Raw genomic sequence first — 17,855 nt, 5'->3', positions numbered from 1 at the left:
ACTTGCGAGTCGAGATGGTCATTGGATTGTCTGACTGGAGCAATGAGGGTGGGTACCTGCAAAGACACTTCGACACTCAAGTCAGAATAGATCTAAGAGATATATGCATGTAGAATGAGTAACGTACCTGAAGGGGCCTTTGGCTCCCCTTTATATAGCTGGTGGTAGTTATTTTATCTTATCTCTATTTAGCTAAGATAAGGGAGGAATTTGAATTTGAATGTTGGGTTAAGATTTTGAAAGTTATTAATCCATTTTGGGCCGTGAGGATGGCCCAATCCTGGGACTATCGGATTCAGTGACCGTTCCGTGGGAGGACCCAGAGATCGAATTTGGAACATAATATAAATTTAAAAGTATTATATTATTTAAGAATTAATTACATAATATGTGGATTAATGTTAAATTTTTTTACTTATTTATAAAAATATTTGTGATTCGTATATAATTCAATATAATTATTCAAAAAAAAAAACAAAGAAATATATAACAACAGAAGTCTTTCAAAGATGGCTATCTTCTTAAATATTAACTTATGTGTTTTTTCTAATATTTTTATATAATAAAAAATTTTCTTATATATTTTATAATAAAATATAATTAATTCTAAAAAAATAAGTTTTTTTTTATATATTATGGGAATATTTTCCATAAAAAATTATTTAGACTTTGAAAAATAAATTATATTTATTTGTTGATATTTTTAAATTGGTGGTGCTGTATAGTGTAATTTTAAAGTTTTTCTTTAGTGTATTTGAAAATAGTTTAAAAAAAAGTTAGAAAAAAATAATTGAAAACAAGAATACCAAAAATGTAGTATAATATTATAAATATACTTTATTAATAATGATATATTAGAATATATGCATAGTAAACAAAAATTGTTATTATTATATTTTTAATATAGAAACTAATTATATTTAACTGTTATTTTTTTATTTAATAGAGTAATAATATGTATTATATTTAATTATTATTATATAAAAAATTTTTATTTTACAAAATTATAAAATTATTATCTATACAAAATTGACGTGGGACAATTATAAAAAATAATGTCATAAATTCATTTTATAATATATTGACATCAACTTTTATATAATAAATATAAAAATAGATAGTTAGATGGAATTCATAACCACTTCGTTTAAACAATTGGTATGATAAAAGGAATTGGGTGGGATTAGTGAAACTGAAACAGCTATTATTAGCTCAGGAAGATGAAAAAAAATTGTATCGAAACTACTTGGGCCTAGATGAACTTGAGAGACTATCATATCGCAAAATTATATATGCCACTGCACTTTCTTTTGTTGGTACAACATAACATCGCTGCTGCCTAAGGTTAATTCTAAGTTCTACTGTACAATCTCAGTGTTGATATCTGCTGTTATAATTGCCTAAACCTGGTACCTGAGATATGGTACCGTCGTCTTTCGTATTGTTTGGTATTATCCTGTGTATGTTACAAGGGATTATTTATGCTTCTTTCCACCCGCCAGAATACGCTGGATTTGAAGTCCTCGGCTGAACGCTTGATTGAATAGCAGCCGAGTTTGGAATTCTGAAACAAACGGGAACCAAGCTAATATGGCCACTGGTCCAAAGATAAGCAATCCCATCACGTATTCATACCCTCTTGATAAAGCTTTGACGGACCCCCACATTCCAATTGCCTTCACCAATGGCCTACATGCTTGAGATATCTGCTCATATAAAGATAACAGCAACATAAATCACGAGAGAATCTTCTCTGATTGCATAAATTAATCAAGTCGGCTTACATGGTTTTGGGATTTAATATAAACAGCAATAACTTTGAGGCAATCAAATATATTTTCAGCATGAGCAGACAAAGCAAGAGCCAATGACCACTAAAAACAAATCACCTGTATAAGTGCCCATCCTGTTGGTAAAAAAGCTAGGAGGCTCCTAAGAATGTCTTGAACTGTGAGACTAAGTAGAGTAAACATCAAGACTAGAGCGACAATGCTTCCAATGAACAAAAGCAGTTTGAGGAGACGAAATATCAGCTGAAAATCAGCACTGAACTTCTTCCTACCCATAGACACAATCTGCAATTTCAGATGCCGGTATGCCACGGGTTAATTACTAAGATAATTATCAAGCTGTTTATTAATAATGAAATTATTAATTATTTTAAGCTCAATGGTAAAAAATTCTCTACTAACTCAAAACAAACTTTCATATATCAATAAATACCAACCTTCAAAATGATCATAACAGCTACTATGACTAGCCAGGACAGACCATAAACCTGGAGAGAAATGAACGTTAGAAAGATCTCCTTTATATGTAAACTTGTGTTTGTGTTTAGTATTTCTTTTCCATTTTCTGCTTTGTTCACCGGGGAGGGAATTATTTATTTATTTATATTGGGTAAACAGGGAGGGTGTTTTCGATAAAAGACTAACTTCACCTATAACCAAGGAGTTTCTTCGTCCAACATGTGTTAAAGCAATTAAGCCCTGAGGTCCAGATGCTAAGAGTTTGACATGAAAATGTAAAATAAAATTGAATTGGAAAGCATAATTACCATGATGCTTTTGTCACCTCTAGCTATATTTAGATGATACACAATTCCATACTGATAGACAAAGAAACGCAGGGCAAGAATCACCTCCGAAGTCCTCCCCAATAACCCAGTGAATTGCAAATGCTCTTGTTCCTCATTCCACCATGATTCCCAGCTCTTGGTAGCAGGAACACCAATACCACCTCCACTATTCATCCATTTTGTCCAGTCATCCCAGTCCTCAACTATCTTCTGCCACTCAAATCCTGATGGATTGAAAAGGAAAGGACTAAACAACCAGGAACAAACCAAAAACCACATTGACCCTGAGAGAAGAAGATATGCAGTTGAATCAGGAGCTGCTGATCCATAAAGCTTATAACACATAAGCAAGACAGCAAGCTCTAACCCTTTTACAAAGTGGCTCCTCGAGTACATCCTGTAATTCTCTGCGAACTTCTCATGACGAACTACAAAACCACGCCCAGTTGCTCTGTACTTTGCCCCTCCATGCAACAGAGTGCGCCCAAAGTAGTGCATCTTCGATCCTAGTGAGAAAGTGAAAAAAACGGGTGCTAGCTGCAGCTGCATTATTATGAGGTCACCTATAGCAGTTCTGAACCCTCTTTCTAGTCCTATTTCCATAACCATGGGCAGAGTCATTAGAAGGCCTATCTGAACAAGACTTTGTGAAGCCATTGCTTCCTTTAGTGGATCGTCGCCCCTTCTCCTTGCCAGTTTAACTATTGCATTTTCAAATCCACTCAATGACAGATAGAGTTTTCCATATAGGAAAGCATAAACTGTAAGGGACACTGCCTGTGATTACCAGAAGAAAACGTTAGTGCTAGATGCAGGGTTAGCTAATTAAGCAAAAAGGATAAGATTTAGGGTGTGTAAAACTGAAAATTATATAGGCAAGTGAGCAGAAGTATATTTTCCATAATCTATTTAAATTAGTTGGACTTATTTTATATGAAAGATGTTTGATAATTTTCTGATTAATCCTAAACAAAAGCATTAAGCATTACCATAGAGCTGACATAAAATCCAACAGTTGTAAAATAGAATGATAGCATTCGGAAAAAATCAAATCGATGCCCCAGCCGGTATATATCCCTGCTTAGTGTCTGCTCTCCATTACCACAGGCCACCTTTGCTTCAAAAAGAGAAATTTGATTGAGGCCAACATCTCTACCCTTTCCAACTTGGATATATTCATGATGAGTAACGTTTCCACGTCTTAGTGTTGAGTTGAATCCTACATAGACAAAGCCATACGATACAAGGCCAATAAAGAAATATCAAATACATACCAGCTAAAAGATAAAATAGAATAAGAAGAAAGAAACAAAGATAAGTCATTGCTAAAAAGATGTTTCAAAAGCATTACCAGCAAATATATCCTCACTTAAATTGATGCCACGAGAAGCCTTGCTGAATCCTCCACGGGTGAAATGGAAAATTCTATCAAAAACATCAGGATGACCATAGTGGAACCGAACCCTACAATCGAAAAACTAAATCATAAGCTGGATGATGTGTATTCTGTATTACATGTATTCCCCTTTTTCCACCCCCAAATTCCTTCTTTGCTTGCAACAATGTAGAAGATATTGATGATTATTGTCTCCAAACGTTCAAATGGCAGAGGAGATGTCATTTAAACAAGAAAATCAAACAAGACATAGGGAGGAAGCACAAAGTTCATCAGTAAGATAAAATAGGATTAACTATACTTTGAATAAGTTAACTGGATAAATTAATTTTAAATGCTTTAAATTTAGAGTTGATTTCAGTTAAAATGTTGCCTAAATTTGTGAAGCAGTAATAGTCATGTGCTTGTGAGGAGGTGCTTAGTTATCTCACAGGAAAAACAAGCACTTTAAACAGTTAAGTTAATAACTGCTACTACATCAACCAAGCATTCTCCTACTATAATGGAGTACGTGACATGGATTACACATCACCAATTTGTCCTGTCATAAACATAATGTAATCACTAAGAGAGAGAGAGAGAGAGAGAGAAGGGGGGGGGGGGGAATAAAGACTTACTTCAGGGGTCTTGCAAGAACTCTCTGACCAATAGTGACAAAGCTAGTTTCTTGATTTGACATAAACCAGGCCAAGGAGGAGACACTGTAACAGGTCATGAAATTAAGTAATATGGATCTGAAGATGGCAATGTGTAAGCTCAAAGTAGTTCATCACCTGCCAGTAAAGATATGTTCACGTACACCTAAAATGCTAGGTGGGTGCACTCCATGATCCTCATGAAATTCTTCCAGAAGGTTACGCATCTTCAGAGCTTCTTCTAAGTAGTTATCCTAGAGTAAATTTTCAAATGCCCTGGTTTAAAATGCCCCAAATAACCGTAAACGAGTTTCAAAATGTATAATGTTTTACCTGGTTCATGTCAATAGTCTGAAGAGCTTCCCCCCTGGTAAAAATAACTGCATGATTTTGGTTTTCAGGCTTTCCTTCTCCTAACTTTGCCGGACCAGGAAGTTTAATTCGAAATATTTCCTTCGGAGAAGATACAAAAGTAATTAATACTAAAGTAACCGCCAGTAATTAACAAAACTTCTTTTTATATCAAGATGCTCTTACTTGGTCAAGATTGTCTACAGATTTGATCAGTACAGAATAATAAACTTTCTGTACTTTATCACCCTCTCTCTCTCTTTCTTCAACTTCGTCAATATATGCAACACGAAGCGAGGGATTGCTACAAATGAAGTGGATTTGGGAAATTAAAGCTAAATATACACCATCATACTGGATATAGGAAACACAACTTAATTTATTGACAGGAGAACATACTTAACCATCAAATTTAGGATATCTGTTGCACGACGGTCTCCACTGCGCTTCTGATTCCCATAGTTTTGACAGGTAGCAACGTATGTGAATTTCATGTCAGCCATGGCCTCTAAATTGCCATATAGGGATTTATGACTCTTTTTATCTTGCTCAGATGGAACTGTAATAGCTTTATAGCCATCGAGTATTTCTGCCCACGTGACAGTGAAAAAATCATGAAATCATCTTGGGGAGATAACTACTACTTTTTCTTTCTAGCGGATTATACATAAGTGAGGAAATTTTGAAAAAAACGCTTAATATCACCTTGTTCGTTAGCCATATCAAGAAATGCCTGGAGCTTTATAGCCCGCCGGTAGTACATCATTCCCCTAACTATATTAAGTGAAAAATATTAGTCGATGAAATCCAGTATGAGAGGCGGGGAAGGGGAGTCATCATCATGTACCTGTCCTACAAAGAGTTTGTCCTCTCAACGACGCCCAGTGACGTAACTGCAATACATTCTCATCTTTCTCCCATACCTCACTATCTTTCTTACATTCAAGTCGCTCCATGAAGTTATTCCACTCATCTGGCAAAAAATTACTAAATTATCAAAATGGAGAATAGTGGGGTTTGTTTTTAAAGTGAGAACTGAACCCTCACTTATCAAAATACAGTATGTACCCAAAAAAGGAAAATGGAATGAATACAGTCAAAGCTATATTGTGAATTATCACTAACCAGGGAAGATCTTTTGCAGGTAATATATGATTGACACGCCATCTTCATTCTCAATCTCAAGGTCATTCTTAGAAAATACAGTCTCTTCACTATAGTATGGCGTTAGGACACTGAAGAGAAGAAAAAGAGCTCCATAAGCACAACACAGCCTTAGAGTGCATCCCATTTGAATTTTATGCATCACTAGCTCCTTGACAAATAAAAATATCCTACAACTTAACAAAGATTTTATGCTTGATATTTGAGATATCTGATAATCCTTCAACAGTTGAAGTCATCACAGATAAAGTAAACATCATATAACACGGATAGACATGGCTTAGCTGCGAGGATGTTGACATTTAATTTGCGTAGTTTTGTGTGCACAATAAGAGCCTCATTTTCCCTATGAACAAGATGGACATATATCTTTGTGGCCGAATATTAAGGAAACTGCACCAGACCTGAATGAGAGCATTTCCCGGACACGTGGAGCACGTGGCATCTCCATGAACAATGAATTGGAAAAGAATGCAATCCTTCTCCGTACTTCATCGTTTGTTGGAACCTCATTGGCAGATTCCCTCACAGTCAATAATAGATAAAGACGTCTTATCTGAAACAACCGTATCATCATTGCTTAATCAAGAAAAAGAAAAAAGAAATCGATGGTGATTTCATTATTAAGTACCTGTTCCTCCCATTGTGCTGTAACCACAGGAGGGTACAATATAGCAGGTTTTACCTCAGTACCAGCAAAAACTTGTCGTCCAGTATCCTTACTACTTTGATTAAGTTCTGCCAACTCACTTATGAGCAACACAATTAAAAGATATTGTTAATTTTAATGGAAGAGTCATAAGTATTGTTATCATATTAATTAATAACTAACATATTTGAAATTCAATTCAGTTAAGTGAAACAAACCTGTTTTCGTTGACCATCATATCAGTAACCACTTCTAAGATGTCTTGCAGCAAAACTACCACTGTACCTCGCTTGGATGGATCCGCATCTTTCTGTGATAAGAAAGCATGGCACAAGTTTTCCAAATACTATCTCTTAAATAAAAAACTTAATACTTAGTTTGAGAAAAATTAGTTCACAATAACTGAGATGCGAGAAAAAAAAATTGAAAATTAAGCTTTAGATTGACTCCAATAACTAATCTGAGTATATGTCTCTCTCAATAAGTTAAAAAATGTGACCAAATACAGTTATTGTTGCCTAAAGGCGAATATAAGAAAGAATAGAGATTAGAGATGCATATTCTCTAAATGACTCACCAAGATTTCCACAAGCTCCACAAACTTTTTAAAAAGGGAAGGTAAAAAGCTCATTCGGAAATTGGCAGTAAGTGTATTCTTTGATATGTTGTTCTTAACTTCTTTAGTGATGATGGAAATTATCCTGTTCCAGCACAATAAATTCATAAGTGCTGATAATGATTCAATTTTAATGAAATTTCATAAGGCATCTTCAATCACATGTGTACTTAAGAAAAAAAAAACAAATAGCTTATATGAAGTATAGAATGATCCTTTGTATCAGCACAAAAAAGAAAAAAAAGAAAAAAGAATCCTTAATGATACCTCTTTTCATTTTCCCCGACAACCAAATCATGAAGAACATGTTTAAGAGATTGATAACATTCGATCACAGCACACTTCATATATTGATCTGCACTTATGCGCTTCCAAAGATCAGAGTCCTTTCCTCGAAATTGAGTTGCCATATCCAGAGCTACAGGAATCTGTAAAGGCTACAGTCAATAACATGAGCTGGTCAAACATAAAAATATTAAAATCCAGTTATACAGACCTTGCTTGCAAGCAAAAACGGTGGCCACTGAATTATTTTCAGTCGAGAATCTGAAGAGTAAGGAACCAGCAAAAGGTCCATTTCCCTGGATTATGCAAGCACTTAGTAATAAGTGATGAGCATAGCAAATAAGGATCAAGGAGAAAGTAATAGAAGCCAGGTAAGAGCAACTAAAGACATATGCTTTGAGGCCTTGCCTATCACTAATGAGATCTTCCTCACGAAAACTGCAAATAATTTCATTCCATAATTGGGCAAATTTGGCAGCTTCACTTCTTCTGCTAGCAGAAATCTATACAAGCATGGAAATTGAAGTGAAGAGAATAAAGAGATTTATTTTTAATGTACTAAGCAATGAAAATGTAGTAGACCTCATCAAATTTCTTTGAGAAAGAGAATTTCTTTCCTTGCTTCTTTTGGGAAGGAACCAAGTATGTGTTGAATGCGCCAGGCAATGACTGGAACCGTGATCTCAGCATGCTCATAGTGTGTATCTGTAAAACCAAATGGATAACAACAGTAACTGACTATCACAGCATTACTGTGAGCTGATTATTCCATAAAAAGTTTTCCCATCTCAAGTTCACCCTTAAATGAAGAGGAAAGTCCAAGTTTATCAACAAGTTGAAGACTTTGGAATTCATAAAACTGTTGTAAATGATTATCCAGTATCATATGTCTCCAAATTGCTCCTTTAAATTTCTCAAATTGATTACTGTATGTTTGATTTTTAGTATGTGAGTGTGTGTTGCAAAAATGTAGAAAGTCGAAAAGATTATTTATTACAAATCCTGTTCAGAAATAGCAAGCTAAAGAAAGGATAAAATTGATAGTGGCCTCTCCTAGAATTTGGTCCATAACTGAAAATTAAGGTCCAAGTTTCTTTACTAGTTCAGAAGTTCATAAAAACATAAGAAGATGATGATCCAGTACTATGTATCCAAAAGGATCCTAATCATTTTTCATCTTGATTAAATAAGTTCAATTTTTAGTTAGATGCGCAAGTCTGCATTAGTTGATCGCAAATACTCCTCAGACATTGCTAGTAATATGATAAAATTGATTATTACCTCTCCTAGACGATCAAAGGCTCCAATAATACCACCGTACAAAGTTGAGAAGACTGCGTACCAAATTTGTGCATCCATGAAATAAACCTGTATTGAAAATTCAAATAACGACATAAAATTTGTGATAACTCATCTGAACAAGTGAAAAGATTAATATATGAACATAAACATGGACATATAGCATGCACCATGAGTACAGGAGCCCAGAGTGCAATAACTGCGCTATAGTTATTTCGAGCTGCATAGACCAGAAAATATTAGATCAATAAAATGAATAGCATGCTACAATACAAGGTAATCGTGAAGGGACAAAAAAAGAAGAAAAGGAGCAGGAGGGGGAGGAAAATACCATCGGGGTAAAACTCGTGCCAACCATAGTCAACATGTTTAATGGCCATTATTAACTTTGTTGGCTCAATCAGAGGTATTATCTGAAGATAGATAAAGCAGTTAAAATCTTAACAAGGCCCAATAACTTCACAAGCTTAGTTTATAAGTAACAAGTACTGCACATGTAGCGTTTTTACTTGGACAAAATAGCTGAACGCAAATTTGGAAGCCAATAGTATGACCCAGAAAATAGTGTACCTGGCATTCAAAAATGGAACATAAATGATGGGACAATTTTCAGACAATAACCAAGGGGACAATCCAATAATTACTTCAGTAAAATAGTTTGCATGAAACTTACTTTAGGAGAGCAAATTGGCTTTCGTGCATTCCTCTTCCAACATAAATCCTTGGCTGCAGGGGGAGAAAAACAAATCATTCAGAAAAATAAAGAGAAAAGACTGGGGGGGGGGGGGGGGGATTACTTTAACCAGTCTATTATGCCAAATATATGTTTTTTATATGACTAACGGTCACTGGCTCATATAGTATTTGTGTATTCAAAACATATGGGAGAAAATAGCGCTACAGATTCATGACAACTACTCCATTTGAAAGAGTCACTGACTCATAGCATTTGCGTGTTCAGGGAAAATTGACAGTATCATGCTACAAGTCAGTATGCATTACTGATAATTACAATGTAGGGTCTAAAAATAACATCCCTACTGGAACAGTCCTTACCAATACAAGGTAATATTAGCATAATGTTCTTCATATGAAAGAGATCAGTCTTTTCCATGTCAATAATACTCACTTAAGAAACCGTTCCCCACATTGATTTCTAGGCTCAGGTTGAAATTTTTCATTACGTTCAAAATAACAAATAACTACATGAGAAGTTTCTTACAAACCGAAAATTTTTCAACATATATCATCTAACAATGAACAGAAATAGTTCAATACGTTAGAGAATAAGACAACATGAGTACCTGAGACCACCACAAGAAGAGTCTAACTATGTGCCAGTCTGAGTTTTCAATCCAACGCCTGAGCATTGGGAAAAGAAAGAGTATAGCTGCTAGTAGATTTGGAAGCATATACAATGCAACTGCAAAGATATACAACGGTGGATTGCCCTCTATTTGATCAAGAAAGGAAAGCAGCTGCTTGAGAGCTTGAGGGGCACCCTTGATGGCATGCACATAGAAGACCGAAAGAATGATAGCCCAACAAAGACTGACAATGACTTTAAGAATATTTCTTAGCACATCAGTGAATTTCCATCGATGATAGCCTGGAAAGTTCAGGAGCAGGTCCAGGATACCTAAATCAAAATAACGAATGAAGACAAGAAATAGTAAGTTTCTATGACAATACGAAGAAGAAAAATAGGACAGTAAAAAAAATTAAGAAAAGGGAAATGTAAAAATGAAAAATCTGGCTGCTTCAACCACATAATGATTAGTGAAAAGGTTTATCTCCTTTTTTTTCTAGGTGGGTTGGGGGGGGGGGGGGTGGTTAAGAGCATGGGATAGCATAACAACTCATCAATCTAAAACAGATGTCAGGGTTCTTCAATAGGCTGACCAGATCATTTAAAAAAATAAAAAAAAAAAGTTGTTTTTAATGATTCCAAACAGATATAAATAGGTTCACTTTGACAAGAGCAACTTAAGTAAATGTGCATACTTTGAAGTAAGCGAAGAATGGATGCTGTGATGAATATACTAGAGAGATTAAATAAGACATCCTTCTGAAAGATATCCATCAGTGAAATCTCGTCCCATGCAATAATGAACATCACCTGTAATAAGAATCCCAGAGCATTATGCAACCAAATTACCCACAACTGATTTAAATCGGCGTGTTCCGCGAAGCTAAAAGAATTAATTTTTATATATAAAAATTATTTAATTAAAAAATTTTAAAAATTAATATTAAATTTAAATAAAAGTATAAAAATATTACATATTCTAGTATTTGAAAAAATTCATCATCTAATATATATATTTAGCAAATTTAAATACTATAGTACAAAAATGAAACTATTAGATATAATGTAAATATTGAATATAATATTTCAATAATTAAAAATAACATCCATTTTTTCATGTATTATGATATCATATATTTTTAACATTATTATTACAACTAAATAATATTAAAAAATATAAACCATTAAATAATTAAATAAATAATATATTTTTATAAAATAAAAGTTATTCTCTAAATAAAATATGCAAATTTTAGAATTTAAAAATGAAAATGAACTCATATTCTTTATACTATAATTTTTTTAAAATTAGATAATTTGATGTGTAAAATTATGAGATTAATATTAGATTAATTATATAGATGTTATTTTTTATGATAGTATATAAATATAATTCTAAGATATATACTTTTTTATATTATTATAATAAAAAATATTATTCGTATACTAAAATCAATTATTAAAATTAACCACCAATATATTTGTATATAAATATATATGTGATTTAATTTATTTTTATTATATATTTATATTTTAACATTTATTTTATACTAATAATTAAGTTTAATGGCTGATTTTGGTAAACACGCAACATAGTCATATTATAATAAATGACATGATAAATTTTATATAAAAGTTAAAACTTAAAAGTTTATATGTCATTCATTCCTATAATATTAATTTGGATTCTTCTTTTATATATTATGACGATAAATATAGGAAAATATTGGCTTAAGCGTTTCCTTCTATTGAAAAAGAAAATACCTGTAAACCCAGTATAAAAAAGGTCCAAAGTCTATCAAAACTGCGGAAGAGGTGCCAGAATGATCGCGTCTCAACAAAATTTGATTTCCCTGTTTTTCCAGATTTTCTTGGAACACCCTTTCTTCCCTAATATTACATTTTTATAAGTTGAGAATTAAATAAGTAGTATTTTACAATCGGATAAGTAATTTTGTAGAAAGTGTATACTTATACCCAATCATTTGTCGATTTAAAAAATTCACCATCATCACGCATTGGCCATCCAAGAGAAAAGCAATCAGGTGACCTGCAACACATTGCACAAAATAAATAAATAAAATAAATTCAATAACAACTGACGACCAAAAAGTCATTCAAAGATAAAATACAAAAAGGAAACAAACCAGAAATACTCATTTAGATCATCATAGTTGCACCATGCTGAGTGAGGAGCCGTTCCATTTCTGCTCCTCTTGGCTTCCTGTATTAATTAACTGGATTACTAAGGGCGTAGTGACCTAGAGAATATAAGTACTTGACTATTGCAATGTCTTTGATAAAACAAAAGCATACCGTGTCTATTACTCGGTAGAGGGGAGTTATAACCTTGCGGAGAAATGCCTCTTCATCACCACCATAAGAAGGTTTGATATTTTCACCCGTAACAATGCTGACATTTCCAGCCATTAGACCGTGTAGTTCATATGCCATCTGAAGTTAGAATTGGCCATTATTAGCAGAGCAAAACATTACTTAAAAACAAGGATTACAGTAGAAAAACAATGATAGCACATTTACATGAGATACAAGCACAAACAAAATGAACCATGCGCAGATTAATTTGTACACTCACGTTGTGAAATATGTAGCATAGGCACTCAGGCATGAAGCGAACATTGGACGCCTCACCCCAGATGAGAAGGTACAAGCCCATATAAAGCAACTTCCTCTGTTGCACCTCTTGCTGACCTTGAGGAAGTCTATATAAGAGAACATGATAAAAGTGACCATTAAATTTTATGAGCTAATAAAAGAAGCACAAGTGTTCACTGATGGATATACTGTTATGCCTCACCGTAAACTATGTTTTCGTCCCAAGAATTTGCACCATTTTTTATAATTCTTAAAAAGCTTTTTCATCACTTCATCAACAGCACGATCATCGAGCTGCAATTCATTCAAATAAAATAAAATAAAATAAAAATAAAAATAAAAATAAATTAATAGAAAGAAACAGCAGAATAAAAACTATAGGCCAAAGCCAAATGCAAGACAGGTACGTGCCATGTTTAGAGGCTCAGGTTTAGGGTGTAGCCTTATATGAGAATTAGCAAGAAGCAGAATCAAATGCTCTCTCTGATTCCTGACGTTGTCCCTCTGCACACAAATTTACCATATGCAATAAAAATTTAAGCAGATTATACAAAAAAAAAATGTAAAGAATAATAAATCATTCTCCTCTAGCATTGCGTGTTGGTCAAAATACATGCCTGGAAACCAAACATGGCTTTAAGCCAATCAAGCAAGTCTAGGTCTCCTGTTCTCTGTCTTTGTTGCTCGAAAGAACTAGGCCAGTTCAAGCCTTGTGTGTTCCATAGCGCAGAAACAGCAGCTTTAACCTAATAAGGAAAGAAAGTCCAAGAACTCAGTGCAATCCAAATAAAACACAGATGCATAATGGGTAGAGAAGCACCAGCAGAAGCAATACCTCTTCAAGTTGCATAATGGGTAGAGAAGCACCAGCAGAATCCAGAGGAAGGATATTATAAGGTGTATAAATTTCCTTTTTTTCCTGGACATCTCTGGCAGCCGCGATAATCTGCAAAAGAAAATTTACGCTCCAGGATCTGAATATTGAAATGATAAAAAGAGGGACGAAACACCCATTTTAGAACAAAATAAAAACTGAAAGGATATGAACGTAGACCAACCTCAGGAGCTACTTCTTCGACTTTCTCAGTCTTATTAACAGCACAAAGCACTTCAAAAAGCACCCCGGCAGTCTGATAAGCTTTACTGAGCTGGGCTCTGCAAAACAATTTCGATTTCAGGGGCAATGAAAAAAGTAACCATTTACCATGGAGGGGGAGGTAAAAGCTTACGTCATATCAGACGCAACTTACAAAATCCGCCACAAGCAACAATTAAAGAGGCACAATTCATACTTCATTATAAGAACTACGAAAACTCGTAACCTGTCTGCCTGATCAGCTTGATCAAGAGTTCTGACATAATGTTCATAGTATTGCTGATAGTAAGCCTGGATTTCTCTTGCATCTGTCTTCTTAACTCGAGAGGGAAGACTAGTTGCATTATCCTAGAGTTGAAGAAATTATGTAAGTTACAGTAATAATAAAATGGCAGCTCTTCTCTGCGGAAAAAGAAATGCTGCTCGTTACAAATATTTTCCTTTCCCGTTTTCAGTTCATGGGAATAGATCAGAGCTGATTGCTTCAGTTCCTCAAGAAGACCTCCCCTATTCCGAAAGAATTTTCCCAAGAAACCCGATGGAGTTCCTGAATCCCATCGCTATCACGGAACAAACTCTTCGAAGAGGTAAGATCGTTTTTCATAAATTATATAATGAATGCTTTTTGAAAAATAGATTAAAAATACAGAATACCTATTAATATCTACAAATAAAATATTGAGCGGTGGATATGCTTAGTTAGACTACATATAAATAGCATTTGAAAAATAATAACAAAACTTATTAATCACTAATAAAATAAACTTTTTCTAATTAGAGATGAATAAACTTTTTTTTTATATATACAATAATATTAAAGAGCTAGTAACTTAAAACTAATTTAGTATATTTAATGTTATTCAATTATTCTAATATAAATTAAAAATATAAAACAAGATAATTTTAGAGAGACCGATTTCATTCCCATTAATGAGTAAAATCTCCAACAAGTTATTATGAATCATTTATTAGCCATAATCTTACTACAGCATGCACTACAACAAAAACACAATAAAGTTATTGATACCAAAGAATATTGATTAAAAATATTATTTATACATTAAAATTAATATCATATATTTATATATAAATATATATTATTTAATTTATTTTTAATATATATTTAATATTTTAATATATTTTATATTAATAATTAATTTTAATAATTGATTTTACTGTATACCTAGATGTTTAATCTAATATATGCATGGACTTCTTGCATGAAGGGAGATTAGAGCATTCATGTGCTGTGTTTGTTTCACGCACGGTATACTCATACAGTCATACTCAAGCCTCAGCAGTCCTCATTCACGCTTGAAATGCATAATGCAGAGTCAGTTGATAAAATCGAAACAAATGAAACTACAGGCTTACCCTCTCTAATCGCTGCCGCAGCAGCGTCTTGAACTGCCTAACGCCACGGCCGGTGGAGGTCTGATCCAGCCTGTGCGCTTTCTCGAAGGCATAGAACCTACCTGCCAATCATCATTACGCGCTCAGCAACATTAATTTGCACATCATATTTCAAAATTCAATAACACGAAATCACTATTATTACTATTATTATTATTATAATGATCGATCCGTTACGTACATAGATAGGCAACCCTGGGACGCTCGGCTTCGATCTCGTTGGCGACACGTAGAATGGGAGAAATGGAGGCGAGTGAGGACGGCACCACTTCGTTGTCGAAAACCTCCATGTTGAAGGTGGTGGAGGCACTCCTTGAACCCCGCCTCACCAACGTGGGCGGCGGCATTACTCGGTCTAGTTGCGACATTCTTCTTTATGTACGTGCCTCGCTCTGTTTATACCGTGTAGATCTATCTCTCTATTCCGTATCCTCTTCTTCCTGCCGTTCTCACTCAACCACTCAGTTACTTAATTCACTCCTCCCACACAAAATCCAAGTTAAATTATCAATCAATATGCATTATATTGCAAGAAATGGTTACTACCGTCCAAGAACGTGAGAATGTTTGAATATGTTTATAAAATCTTGGATTGATTATTGTAGAAATTCACGCGTTATTGTTCGTACCTGTGATCAAAGCTAAGGGATCGGAGAATCACATTGTGGTTTTGAATGATGGTAGAGTCTCTGTATGCGCATTATATATTTTGAAGCGAGATCCAAGACGCAAGAACAGAAATCCGAAAGAAAGAGACAAGAGGAAAAATGTGTAGAGAGAAGTGCGGTGAGATAGATGTGAGAGTGAGAACACCGTTTCGGAGGTGAAGGGTAAGAGAGAGAGAAGAGTGTGAGAGAGTGAGTGAGCGCGCGTTGACAAGAGTTTGAACCCTTCGAAGTCTGAGTGAAGAAGGACTTCAATTTCAATGGAAGTCCGTTTTCCTCTTTGTCACCCCTTTTTGTAACTAATTCACATTTTATTTCACCAACCCATCCCACGCCACGTTCGGTTATTCAGTTATTCTTCGCGTCACAAGTCACTCTTTGCTCGAATATTTGTTTATGAAAAAATTATTATTTATTATTTTTTTAATATAAATTATAAACCTTCAGTCGTCATGCAGTATGCCCCCGCTATCGTCGTGGACTCGCCCGTGTGACTTAGGATGGTTTGGGAACTTCGAAAGCTACCCTCTTCTTTTACTTATAGAAAATTATATTAATAGTGTTTGATACAATTTTTTAGATAAATTTTTAATTTTTTAAAAAATTATTTAAAAATTTTTGAAAAAATAAAAAAATGTGATTTCTCTTATTTTTAAAAGTTATTTTATCATTCTTATTTAATATACAATTTTAAAATAAAGACTTTTATAATAACTTTTCAAATATAAAATAACTTATTTAAAAATTGTTATTAATAAAAATTCTTATATTTTAAGTTTTTTTTTTTCAAAAAAAATTATTTAAAAAGTTTAGTCAAACTGATCTTTAAACTTTTACTGCAAAAACAAAAGAAGTTAGTATTTTTATTAAAATTTGATCAAAATTTAATTTATAAAAAAAATAAGTAATTTTATATTATTGGATAAAATTTCATAAGAGAATAAATTTTTTCAATTTTCTTTTAATAATTGAAAGAGTAAAATGTGATTTCTCACCATTAATTTTATAAATAGGACCAAAAATAAATATAAAAAAAGTAATGAAGAATTAGAAATCACACTTTATACTCTTATTTTTTTTTAACAATTAAGAGAATTCATTTTCTCATTAAAAATATTAATAATAATTAATTAATAACTATAAATCATAAAATTTATTAACCCCTACCACTTTTTTTTTTTGTATAAATGTCGGTTCACCAATCATCAACAACGAGAAATTTTAGTTAGTAAATTTTTTTTTAGAATAAATAGTCATTTTTAATTATGAAAGATTCAGATGCTGACAAAACTGACCATGAAAAATTAAAATTAAAGTTATACCCATATAAGATAAATTTTGTTCGACAAAAATAATCAATTATTACATTTTTATTCATAATTCCATAAACATCCCTAACCTTTCATCTCCCTTTATCTCTAAAACCAATCTCTAACCCTATCAATCTAACCCCACTCCCTCCTCCTCTGTCTTTACTCTCAAACCCATTTTTAAAAACCCATCTATAGACAAGAATTGCAGCCCTGGATGAGTGGGAAGAAGCATAGCTGGAAATGAACAAGTTGTAAGGGAAGGAGCTCAAGCTCCAATCCAATTGCTTCAAGTAATTGCTGGTGTAATGAACATTGGTGACATGTTTACCAAAAAGATTTGCAACTTTGGCGACAACCAAGTCATTGGAAACAAGGGCAGAGGTCAATAATTGTGCATGAATTTTCTTGAAGGATCTTAAGTCCTTACATTTATCAATGAATTCCAACGGAACCCATTGAAAGGGAATTGA

General features: G+C 33.5%; 3 protein-coding genes across 5 annotated transcripts; all 3 read right to left on the bottom strand.

Moving 5' to 3' along the window:
* Positions 1-1,186: 1,186 nt before the first annotated feature.
* LOC107630994 (callose synthase 5-like) lies at positions 1,187-10,771 on the bottom strand. Of its 3 annotated transcripts, XM_021119292.2 has the most exons (28): positions 10,278-10,771; positions 9,647-9,699; positions 9,483-9,543; positions 9,305-9,386; positions 9,144-9,193; positions 8,956-9,042; positions 8,257-8,379; positions 8,083-8,177; positions 7,886-7,970; positions 7,657-7,817; positions 7,351-7,474; positions 6,992-7,083; positions 6,756-6,873; positions 6,529-6,680; positions 6,086-6,195; positions 5,808-5,933; positions 5,666-5,734; positions 5,360-5,549; positions 5,147-5,264; positions 4,943-5,062; positions 4,748-4,863; positions 4,592-4,675; positions 3,930-4,042; positions 3,568-3,797; positions 2,558-3,355; positions 2,228-2,278; positions 1,890-2,075; positions 1,187-1,706 (listed from the first exon to the last, which is right to left on the bottom strand). In XM_021119292.2, exons 1-28 carry the CDS (start codon positions 10,383-10,385, stop codon positions 1,476-1,478), a joined length of 3,933 nt encoding a protein of 1,310 aa, XP_020974951.2. In that variant the 5' UTR covers positions 10,386-10,771; the 3' UTR covers positions 1,187-1,475. The 3 variants fall into 3 exon arrangements, with proteins under 3 accessions (XP_020974951.2, XP_088364641.1, XP_088364643.1); XM_088508515.1 differs by lacking the exons at positions 9,483-9,543; positions 9,647-9,699 and having other exon boundaries at positions 10,342-10,759; XM_088508517.1 differs by lacking the exons at positions 1,187-1,706; positions 1,890-2,075; positions 2,228-2,278 and having other exon boundaries at positions 2,685-2,862; positions 2,946-3,355; positions 10,278-10,770.
* On the bottom strand, positions 10,558-12,736 carry LOC148572369 (callose synthase 5-like). Its single transcript, XM_088507476.1, has 6 exons — positions 12,599-12,736; positions 12,430-12,506; positions 12,260-12,332; positions 12,047-12,172; positions 11,088-11,092; positions 10,558-10,612 (listed from the first exon to the last, which is right to left on the bottom strand). Exons 1-6 carry the CDS (start codon positions 12,734-12,736, stop codon positions 10,558-10,560), a joined length of 474 nt encoding a protein of 157 aa, XP_088363602.1.
* Positions 12,737-12,791: 55 nt separating this feature from the next.
* On the bottom strand, positions 12,792-15,775 carry LOC148572368 (callose synthase 5-like). Its single transcript, XM_088507475.1, has 9 exons — positions 15,589-15,775; positions 15,369-15,469; positions 14,221-14,342; positions 13,957-14,053; positions 13,734-13,844; positions 13,516-13,644; positions 13,310-13,402; positions 13,101-13,192; positions 12,792-13,005 (listed from the first exon to the last, which is right to left on the bottom strand). The coding sequence occupies exons 1-9, from the start codon at positions 15,773-15,775 to the stop codon at positions 12,792-12,794; spliced, it is 1,146 nt and encodes a 381-aa protein (XP_088363601.1).
* Positions 15,776-17,855: the final 2,080 nt, after the last annotated feature.

Source organism: Arachis ipaensis, chromosome B3 (genome assembly GCF_059453495.1).
Source record: "Arachis ipaensis isolate K30076 ecotype BB chromosome B3, ASM5945349v1, whole genome shotgun sequence".
NCBI lineage: Eukaryota > Viridiplantae > Streptophyta > Magnoliopsida > Fabales > Fabaceae > Arachis > Arachis ipaensis.
Note: the sequence above shows the minus strand (reverse complement) of the source record. Positions and strands in the feature narration are given on the sequence as shown.